We start from the raw sequence: 11581 nt of genomic DNA, 5'->3' as shown, positions 1-11581 counted from the left end.
AAAAAAAATTTTTTTTTTTTTTTTTTTTTTTTTTTTTTTTTTTTTTTACTTTTACTGTGGTCAAAAGAATTACCATGAGTGAGATGATTGGAGTCGGGACGATATATGAGCAAGATTGAAGCGAGAAAAGTTTATAGCAAGTGACAAAATTCATTTCGAAGGATTAAAATCGAGCAATTATTTGCGTCTATATTTGAGACAGATACCTATGTATAAATTTGTGTTGGAGTTTAATCAGAAGGAAGATCGTGAATAAAGGAGTATGGAATCGAAAACTCGAACGACATTAATTAAATTTTATAGCTATACATATTCACTCGGATCATGTTTCTCAACTAGGATCTCAATTTCTTTCTCAAACAATATAATGGGTTCATAATGAGTGACCTGACTCGATCCAATAAAGAACAAATTCTCGGATGAGAGTTACATATGAACCCAAAGAATTTAGTAGAGCTTAATAGTCCTTTATTCAAGGGGAGAGTTGTTGGTAGTGCTCATGTCGTATGAATAAATAGAGAGAAGATCGTGGATATTTAAAGACTAATACGATAGAGAAGAGTACATGAATGAAACAACATAGTTATTACTTATATTAACAAAACACATTCTTGTATGACGACTCGATCATATGAACTCAAAAGTGAAGTGTGCTCATGTAGAATTGGAGCATCCCTATGTGGAACAGCCTGTTAAGAATATTTAAGAAACATGCAAGTAAGAGAAACGTATGTTAACAAGACTTTCCTCTACCAATAGTAATATACTGTGAGTCGTTGTTACTCTCTTGCTTGCATATATAACGTCTCTTTCAAAATCTTTCTTTGCCCTCGTTTTCTAAAACCTTCTTCTTAAACCGAGGTCAGAGGCTCGAGCATACACCGTTTGGCCGTAGGCGACATAAGAACGAATTGGCTTAGTACACAATCGCAAGTCCGCTGCTATCAAGAGTGCAATTGTGACAAGTGGTCGACGAAATAATGTTGTACGAGAATGCAAAAGAATGTCAAAATCTTAAGTGCAAATCCAAATTTCGAACCCTAATCCAAATCTTGAGTCTCGAACAGTACAAACAACTATCTCTACTAGTATGAGATTTTTTTTTCAGTAAAACTAAAAAAAAAGCAGATACAATATCAAATCGTTACGTAGAGACCATCCGTCCTAAACAGTATAATGAAACTCGAATCCTTAACTTCACATAAAAAGCATATCTATCAATGACTTGATTGATGACAGATCGAGTCATATCATTGCTATATGTATTGGCATAGGATCGAGCGCATCTAAACTTTTTATACGAAGTCAAAAGAATAATTAAATGGAAATTTGATGATGAAGTAGAAGAAAATTAAATGGATTGTATGAAACTTGATAAGAACGCAAGGGAAGGGAGGGGAAGGGCAGCTGGAAAATGGGTGAGCTGGGTAAGCAGCCACGGCGACAACGACAGGGAAAGTGGTTCTGGAGAACCCAACCAACCAACCAACAACTCGACCAACACTGTATATTGCGTTACAGGTTTACATTATTCTATGTCCTTTCAAATTTCCACTTTTAATCTTCTCATTTTAATTCACCTTTAAATTTCAATTAAGTGACGAATCTATTAACCTTTTCTTTTTATTCCATTTTATTTTATTTATGAGGAATATTCTTGATAATAATTATTTTTGTGTTTGGTTAAGCACGAGCGCCAGACAATTGTTCTTCTTGATTTGTCATCGTTCAAAAAGTGAGATAATTGATGGTGCGTAGAACATGTTAAGTTAGATATGTTGGCCTCGATATTCCTCTGCATCCCCTAAACCCTAAACTTGCGTTCTTCGCTTCTTAAGAGTGAATACTATTCCTACTAATCAAAACGAGTCTTTCCAACATTTTTTTTTTGTCTTCATTCACATGCGTCTTACGAAAAGATCACCCAGTATAGAATTACTCAAAGTAAAGCACATTAATTATGGAGTTTCTACAATTGAACCACTGAAAAAGAAAGTGTATCTTGTTGGTACAAGTAATAACTTAGTCATCTTATCCTAAGATTGCTCTCATTTAAATGTGGTATCAATTCATTCATGTACCTTTCCTTTACTCGAGTATATTATAGATATGGATGATATTTTTTACGATTGTGACACATTTCCCAAAAAGTAAGTAGGGTAAAAAGAAGAGGGTTTTTGGGTTGTTTGAATTTGTAGGGTAATGGGTATGAAAATGGGAAGACTTTGCCGTCTTGTTTGAAATATGTCTCTAAACAGTGCATTTCTTTTAGTTTTGGTCCCCAAATGAGTGTCATGACAGCCTGTTTGTTGCCTCTTCCTTTCGGCTTTGCCCTTTAGTGCTCGCCCACTTTATTTCCTTGCACAAATGGACAGGTTTTGGAGGGAAGCTGCAACGACTTTTCCCCCTCTTCTTCCCAAATTAGAGCTGCAAACCCGAACCGATCGAACCAAACCCGTTTCATATCTCTAAACTATCTTTGCTAACTAAGTCGGATCGGCTTTGGTAGGAAGCTAATATCGAAAAAACAGAACTAGTCGAACTAAATCGACTTCATATCTCCAAACTATCTTTGCCAACTAATTTGGATCGATTTTGGTTGAGTTGTAAGTTAAAAAACAAAAGAAGTAAAATGTATTTTTTAAGATTCTGCTAGGCTTTCAAAAAAACATTCCTAAAAAGTAGATAAGAGAACAAAGAAATGAGGTGCAGAGATAGTGAACTTTCCAAAAATTTAAAACGGTAATTTAATGAAACCTTAGTTAACGACTTTTGAAAAATGATTCTATATTGTCCTCGAGATTTGTTTAAGAAAAAAAGGATGACATATAACTTAGCAATTAGTGAAATTATTTTTATATTAAAGACTATGGTATAGAACCATTTTTCAAAAGTTAGTCAAAGTTGTGGACTAAGGTATGATTTTTCAACATATAAAATTGTCTTTACCCTTGCATGCAATAAAGCTTATAGGACCCATAGAATTGTATGTTCATTTAATTAGCTCTTATTATTATAGACCTATGTATTTAATTCTTAAGTGTTGATTAGGGTACGATCGCAAATGCAATTTGATCACATACTGCTTAACTAATCTATACTTAAAAGAGAAAGATGCGGTCACATAACGTGCTTGATTCTAGGCGACCATAGGCGACTAGACACATTTAGATATCTCCATCATGCTAACTTTCTATATAGAGAAGTAATGCAATGATCAATCGAAAGACAAGTTTGAATTCCGCAACATACCTTCATCACCTCTTTCGACGATCCTTCAATGATTTATCGTATTCACCGACTAAAGAAGTATAATACGCGTAGTCTACTACGAGCCCTTTCTCATTTCTGAGGTGAAGGAAATCTTCTGCTCTTCCACTTTTACAGTGCCCTTCCAACAGAATATTGTATGTAATGTCATCAGGAGTTACTCCTAAGTTAAGCATTGCTTCCAACAGCATATTGGCATTCTTCATCTGTCCTTGCTTGCAAAGCCCATTCATAAGCACATTGTAAGTTATCACACCAGGATTATGGCCATTTCTCTGCATCTCTTTCAGCAACTTAAACCCCGGCTTAACATCGCCGTTCTTGCAATACCCGTCGATCACCATAGTATACGTCGCATCGTCGGGTTTCATCCCAGCTTCCTTCATCTCCCTCAAGGTCCCCTCTGCATCCATCACCCTTCCATCTCTACACAAACCTGAAATAATGGCTGTGAATGCTACATTATCAAGAACAACCCCTTCTACATTCATCCCTTTCCTAATCTCCATGGCTGATTCTAAATCTCCCTCTTTGCAGTAACCATCTATGAGAGTTGTGTAAGTGATTTTATCTGGTTTCATCCCCACCATTTTCATTTCATCGACCAGCTTCCTAGCTTTACTAACATCCCCAACTTTGCAGAGGCCATTCAAGAGTGTGTTATACATAACTAAATCTGGTTTCACTCCCATGGCTAACATTTGCTGATAAGTGTTCATGGCTGAGTCAATTCGTCCGCTCCTGCATTGCCCATCAATCAAAGCAGTGAATGTAACGTCGTTTGCCCTTAATCCTCTCTGACGCATTTCATCGAACAGTTGTTCTGCATCATCTACCCTACCTTCCTTGCATAACCCATGAATCAGAACACTGTAAGTGTAAACATCAGGATATATTCTATTCTCTTCCATGGCTTTCTTCAACCTAAAACTCTCATCTAAATTTCGGGATTTACAGAGACCATTAATCAAGGTATTGAAACTAACAGTTGTGGGACGAAAACCCCTCTTCCCAATTTCATCGAAGATCAACCTGGCATCTCTAATGCTACCCTGTTTACAGAACTTATTAATCAAAATGTTGAAATACTTTACTTTAGGCGGGAATCCAGAATCCAAAATTTCCAGATAAAACGTCCAAATCGTAACAGGGGAGTTTGAATTCATCATTTTATCAAGTAAGTACTCACATCCACGAAACGGGATTTGAAAATTTCTCTTCCTGACCAACCTAAAGCACTGAATCGCATCGGAGATGAACCCAGAATCCGAATACGCAATCATCAAAGCATCAAATACAAAATTCGAACAACGCGTATCTGTAATTTCAAGAATCGCGGCGAAGATCGAAGCCGCCGAGTCCTTACCTTTGCGGGAGACGAGAAATCGGATGATCGATTGTGATTCTTCGAACATTTGATGGGTGCAGAGGAAATTAGCCATAGCGCAGTAGGATTGGAGGGTGTGGCGGAAGGTGGGGACAGAAGAGAGCCAATTGAAGAAGGAGAAGAGAGAGACAGGGGAGAGAGAGAAGGGGTTATGGTTAATGAGGTCAATGAAATGGTGAGGTTTGAAGGAAGGGAGGAGCCGCCGAAGAGAAGAGGCGAGAGGCTTTGTTTCGACGTTGTTGATGGCTGTGGAGACGGCGGCGAGTACAGGATCGGCTGCCGCCGCCGGAGGCGGCGGGGAGTGCCATGTGGAGTAGCGGAAGGAAGGTTTGGAGGGGAGGGAACTGGAGAAATTGGAGAGTTTGAATGTGGAATTGGCGGCCATGGATGTGATTCGATGAGGCGGGCGAGCGCCATTAGAGGAAGAACATAATTTCACCAGCGAGCAGTGACTGAAAATGGCATACATCATTTTATATTCTATTGCTTTCAAATTTCCCGCCCTATTTTCCCAAAAACACTTTTTTTTCTTCCCTTCCTAATAAAAGTGTTCTTCAAGCCGACATGACTAGGATGGGATGTCGAGCTTAGTTTAGTTGTTAAAGATATCAATTACTAATTACCATTTCAAAAGTCAATGGTTCAATCTCCTGCTCTACAATTATTTGTTGAATAGGTATAAAATAACTCTTTTGAATCTTATAAATGTAATAATATTAGTAAGAAGTTGAAACACTCATAAAATGTACTAAGCACCGATAGAAGTTGGTTTCTTATTAATGTTTTGTGCTCGAAATTGGTTCCTCCTATCCCTATTTCATTGACGCATATCTACAAACCAATACTTGAAGTACACTGATATATAATAATAATAAGAGCTATGAGTTCAATTGTCAGTTCAATAATGAGATCTTAAAAACAAGTCACCTGAATGAAGTTGTACTAAAATGTGAGTGCACAACAAGAAAGGGACAGTTTACCACTGATTAAGAATAATTAATACTAATTAATACGATCATATATCTAACCTTCCAATAACAATCCAAAATAGCTACTCAATTTTCTAGTTCAACTTTGGATTACATGAGAGATTGACAAAGCATATGCAAATGGGTAGAAGCCTTCTCAATCGATACTCATCATTAAATTTATGGTCTAAACCAACCAATTGAATTACAAAAAGAAGAAAGTTTGAAGAATCAATAACTTAGAAAGCTATCAACCTAAGCTCCCCAAGAGGTCAGGCTAATCTTCCACCCCAAATGTTACATCGAACCAAAAAAATAATAATAATAATCGACAGAGAGGTATTGCTAAATGAATCAGACAAGTAGTAACCCTTAAATACCAAAAGAAGAGATGCAAACTCTTATTCCCATTGATAGGCCACTTTCAAAAATCCTAAAACATCACTAGAAATTTTCGGCTTTAAGCCTTCCTTCAATATGCAACAAGAGTTGATAACTCATTCCAAGCTACAATGTGGTTGAACAGCAAATCAATATCTACATTATCACATGATTCACTTCCTTCTCTCCTTTTCCTTGTCCCATCTTATATGATATCAAAAATTTAGAATCGACTTACAATCACAAGTGTTGAGCTCTCCAATCTACTGTATAATTTGTGTCACTATCATCATCACTCAAAGAATCGTCAAGGCTAGACTCTTTAGTAGGAATTTCAGGCTCCGCTCTACTTTGTTCTACTGTTTTTTTGGTCTTTAACTCCATTTTCTTCCTCTTCAACCTTTCTACTCTCTCCCTGTAGGCCCTGTCAACAGAAATCCAGAAAGTTTGGTGCAATCAGGAATGAAGATTAGAAGAACAAGGCACGGGAATTAACGTGCTTCACTTACTTCTGCTCTAAGGTTTCAGCTTCCTCTATCATTTCGGCAGCATCAATCTGTAGTACATAAAGCAACAAAATGCATAATAACTCCAAGCCAATACCCACAATCAACTAATTGACAGAGAGGATACAAGTTGGGCATTACCTCCTCCTCTTCCAAACGGTTATCCACCTCTTGCAAATCTTCTTGGATCAGCTTTTCAAATTCCTTGTATTCATCTCTGATAATGAAGCACACACAGTCAAGCTCCTATGGAATCCCAGGCCATAGATTATAAGGAGTAAAAGAGCATGCACAACAACAATATATTAATGCTGAACAAGAAGGTTGCTCATTTTTTCCATAGGTTCATATAAGATTATTTCTTACACACAATCAACAGGCAAAACCCCATTTGCAGTTCTCATCACTATCATTGCTGTCAGTTCTCTGATATATGTGGAAGTAGAGATACATATATTTAAGGAAAAGTAGGAAGAATTAAATAGGAGTCAACATAAATGATACACCATGCAATTCTGCGACCTAGTCAACAATATTAAGTGGCACAATCAATGGTAAGAGACTCCACAGCAATATTGAAGAAAATAGATGTTTATTGGAAAATGCAAAATCAGTGCAAACACCAGGAAATGTCGAACAGAAGCAAGATAGAGATTTTCTAACGACACAGCCAATCATCAGTTAGCTATTTCCCAATATTCTCTCTGGTTGGCATTTACAGCCAAATAAATATAGGAACGAATAAGACATAAAACCAAATACAATATATTAAGGATAATATGAAAACACCTACCCTCAAGCAAGGAAATATGATAGAATTGTTACATATGATAAAAGGATTAGAAACACTTGAGATACCGAATTAAAAACACAAAGTTCATAACAAGTGGGAAGAACCTACTTGACATCAGGCTTAACGAGTTTTATGCCATGTGCACGCAAATCAGCCTCTTTGTCATCAAAGAAACCTTCGGGCAGAGATCCCTTTATTTGCTTCCCCTCTGAACCAACATTCATAGAAGATTTCTTACCAAGGTCACTGGCCTTTGTAATCGCCTCTGACTGTGCAATGCTACCACTGCGTAAATCAGGTTCAGCATCCTTTCCTGGAAGAACACAAATCAACTTAGACATGTTGAAAAGTGAGACAATGCTAGACCACATCGATATGGATGACTAGTGGTGATGAATTTCTGGTTATTTCCATAGAATCAAAACTGCTAAGAAAAGAAAGAACTCCATCGTAGATGTCATTTCTAAAGATGGTATTAAATTTTTGTATGATCAGATAGTATTGAAAGTATAAACACGGCATAAAAACCTCAGCATAGACACTTGAGTGCTTAGTCCTTTGCGTTGCATGTTGTGATATCTGTTACATTTTATTTATTCGGAGGGATGAACTGTGGACGCAGTTGTTGGGTAAAATTTTTCTTCAAAGGAAGAGCAAAACAATTGTAGAATAACAAGGTGGTCGGAAAGAAATAATAGGCTACTCAAATAGCCCAAAAATGGAGCTAAGTCTTTCTTATCCCTTCCCCCCACCCAAAAAAAGGGTCCCAGTGGATTTACAAAAAGAAATAAAAATTAAAAAAAATAATAATAATAAATCATGACTATCATTTTATTGCAAATTTGTCTAGATGAAAATAAGCTTTATGTAAGGGTTTAGTTGGATTAAATTGGGAGAGTGTGATTGTATTCGGGAAGTTCATGAGGTTTCAGACTTTGGTTTAGGATGGTCACTGGATTTGTATCAAGAAGAAGTTTGTGCTTTTGGTTGTAACCTGGGATCTTCTGTTAGAACGGACTAGCTTTTCACTATATCAATACAGCGATTGTTTACATTCAAATCAAAAAAGGGATAATTTTGACAAATAAAATTACAACTACAATGGAAAACTAAATTCAATAAAGGGTGAAACGGAGTTAAGAAGTCATCACTTTCTTCCCTTGAGGCGCACAAGGTACTGCTAAAGTCAATTATGACTCAATCATGTCACCAAGTCAAAAGCCAGTTTGCTTGTTATCTCACCCAACCTCTACAGTCACAAGTAACGTCAGAGTAACTCTTATCTCACATATGTTTCATACCATGTCCCATTCCCATCTCATTACACGTTGAGATGGATCCCAACTCAGCAAGTTTTATTTTTAACCAAGATAAAAGTGAAACCTATACTATCACATGCATACATTAAAATATATATTGTAGCTGCACATAAATAAACAAAATTTATACACAACCATGCATATTATACATGCATCTTATAGATGATTATATAATAATATATGTTCATATCTATACTCAGGCATACATGCATAATAAGAATCTCAAGCATGCCTATTTCCTTACCAGTTTTAAGCCTTTTGACATTCTGGTCAAAAAAATCTGAAGGAAGCACAGATGATGACTGACGTTTTGGGAACTCTGTTGATGTCTCAGTCATTGCTTTCTGCTCTTTCAAATCTATTGGTCTGCTTTTAGGGAGTTCAGTAGGAGCCGCAGCTTTAATATCGTTAACTCCTGACCTGCCTGCTGCATTAGCTTTGAGATTATTTATTGCCTGTTATTTACAATAACTTCCCATCAGTAATAAGTCAACCAGAAATCAGCTCAAATTGAGTTGGATTAGGATTTAAAACTTTAAGTTCCCTATCAAGAGCTAGTAGAGAAAACAAAATGTAAACAAGAATAATCAAATAAATAAACAAAACGAATAAACAAGTAAAAGAGAAAACATCCATATGAGCATTCATTGTATAGTGTGAAGAATAAAAATAATAATAAAGCTTCGAGAAAGGGACTCTTGTGTACTTCTAAGTTCTAACAGCATAAAAAAGCAATAGTCTATAGTAGAAGAGCAATATTCCACCCTTATTTTTTAAAGAAACCTGATGGATTATAACAGAAAAGATCAGTCACTTTTTGTACAAACATTCCGTTTTTATCTTCTTAGTGGTGTTACAGCAGCAGCAAATTCATTTGTAACTTCCCCGTATCTATGATTCTTCTTGATTGGAAAGCTTTTTGTCATTAGTCTCTTGGGAGGAGGCAATCTCTTCCCTTGCCCTTAGGTTGTTGCTGCCTTCGTACATTGATATCAATGCACACGTTTCTTATTGAAAAGATAATAAGAACAGAAAAAAGAGAAACGAACTAAGGACAAGGGGAAGAGGGAACTCCCCCAACAATGAGAGGGTTAATGATTGGATGCGAAACAATTTTTGGCAGTATCTATTGCTATTCTGTGCACAAATTGAGAACAAAAGTAACTCGAAACTCTAAGGAAAATGCTTCAGCTGATAATAAATACTAATCTATGTTATTAGAACATAGTAGGCTATTGGCTTGAAAGTCAAAATGCTCCTCTTAGATCTACTATTAGGAGGCTTTATAATGTGAATAACTCAAAAGAATCTCTTGTCAACCGTGATCACCTTATTGTGATTTCTCTTGTTCCAAACTTTCAACAAAGCAAGCACCTTTTAATTCCTCCATGATCAAAACTATTTGGAAGGCGAAAGTTCCTTAAGTGAAAGATTTTCTCCACATTTCCTCCACCTTTTCCGTACCAGGCCATCATGTGCAAAAGAAATTTGGAGAACTATTTCCTACTGATCTACTAATGTCCTCATTGGTCTAGGCTTTATAGCATCAGCAAGGCTGCATTCATCCAGCTCACGATAGGATCTCCTTTCAACAGGCTATATAGAGTTGTGGTCTGAAGTAATGACTGCTCCATCTTCCAAACATCGACACATGACTGCTACACCTATTTAAAAATCTAATGTTTCTCTCCAACCAAACACCCCATAAAATAGAAAATAAGCTAGCTTGCCATATTAAAAAAAAATTGCCTCTCTCCCAAAAGGGTTTACCACAAAATATCTATCTTTGAAAGAAAATATAGGATTTTCAAAGGGATAGAATCTCCTTTTGTGCTCACTCTCAGAATATTCGGTTATTATGAGGTTATGCATATCTCCGTTAACTAGGAATCCCTTATATACCGCATTTTCTTTGTGGGAATACCTCATCTTCATCCGTACAAACATTTCTCAGTTACCAATATTTGTTTAAAAAGAAAAAAAAAGGTAGGTGAAGCGATCATTCATCGACTTGAGAGTTGAGTCAACTAAATATCCAATCATTCATCATTAAAATCCGAAATAAAAGTTTACCTGTTAAACGTTGTTTTTCAAATAACAAGCAAGAGAAACTCATTTTTTCAATGTAGAAAAACCAGCGCGCCCATGCATAATATATTTTAATAAGATTTGATCTGGTAAAGCATCACCTCATGATGTCTGCGAGAAGACTGGTGAGCATCCCAGTAAGCCTCTGATTTCAATACAATGTCGCAAACCCTACAGACAGGTTGGTCCAATTCATTGTACCTGTTCGTGCATTTTGAAATATTAGCTGATGAATCTTAAACTCTATAATTTTCGAAAGGGAAAAACAGCTGAATAAGCCACGACGATTAACAATCATACAATCTTCCCCAATATCAATCGGTTAAATTATATCTGGAGTTATGTGCCACTGCCATACATTCCTACGACACCCTTATGTAAAGAAAATAGAGAGAAAAATAGTCCGATCTACTAACGGAAAGAGAAAACTACACGCGTACTGAGCTAAATGCAAAATTAATGCGAACTATTCCATGAGAGCATAATTTCCCATTGGTAACTTCCACCTGCGATTAACCGAATAGTCTACTGCAGTACACAAATCAAAATCGGAAATAGGAGCAGAGAAAAACGAAGTAGATAGGAGAAATCCGTGAAGAACCTTGAAGCTCCCATATTCATCGTTATGTACCTGACAAGAGGAGAATCGATGCGCTTTTCCTTCTTCTGGGCGTTCAATTTAGCACGAAACAATGCTTTCCTCTTGGCTTGAGCATCCATTTGGTCTTCTTTCTTCCTCCTTGCAGACCTAGTTCAGATCGAAATATGCCTCAAACCTCATGCCCCAATCTTTGTTCTTCTTTTTTGATTCGGTAAATCACCCGACAAAAAGTTTGAACTCGAAACTCGTTTACCAATAATTTTAGAGA

General features: G+C 36.6%; 2 protein-coding genes across 2 annotated transcripts; both read right to left on the bottom strand.

Annotated features, from left to right (window-relative positions):
* Positions 1-3077: 3077 nt before the first annotated feature.
* On the bottom strand, positions 3078-5118 carry LOC111481940 (putative pentatricopeptide repeat-containing protein At1g09680). Its single transcript, XM_023127559.1, has one exon. It carries the CDS (start codon positions 5040-5042, stop codon positions 3258-3260), a length of 1785 nt encoding a protein of 594 aa, XP_022983327.1. The 5' UTR covers positions 5043-5118; the 3' UTR covers positions 3078-3257.
* An 884-nt stretch (positions 5119-6002) lies between these two features.
* LOC111481941 (zinc finger protein 830-like) lies at positions 6003-11581 on the bottom strand. The gene is made up of 7 exons (XM_023127560.1): positions 11344-11581; positions 10814-10913; positions 8869-9079; positions 7414-7618; positions 6654-6729; positions 6516-6562; positions 6003-6430 (listed from the first exon to the last, which is right to left on the bottom strand). Exons 1-7 carry the CDS (start codon positions 11430-11432, stop codon positions 6247-6249), a joined length of 912 nt encoding a protein of 303 aa, XP_022983328.1. The 5' UTR covers positions 11433-11581; the 3' UTR covers positions 6003-6246.

This window comes from Cucurbita maxima, unplaced genomic scaffold, assembly GCF_002738345.1.
Source record: "Cucurbita maxima cultivar Rimu unplaced genomic scaffold, Cmax_1.0 Cma_Scf00007, whole genome shotgun sequence".
Classification (NCBI taxonomy): Eukaryota; Viridiplantae; Streptophyta; class Magnoliopsida; order Cucurbitales; family Cucurbitaceae; genus Cucurbita; species Cucurbita maxima.
Note: the sequence above shows the minus strand (reverse complement) of the source record. Positions and strands in the feature narration are given on the sequence as shown.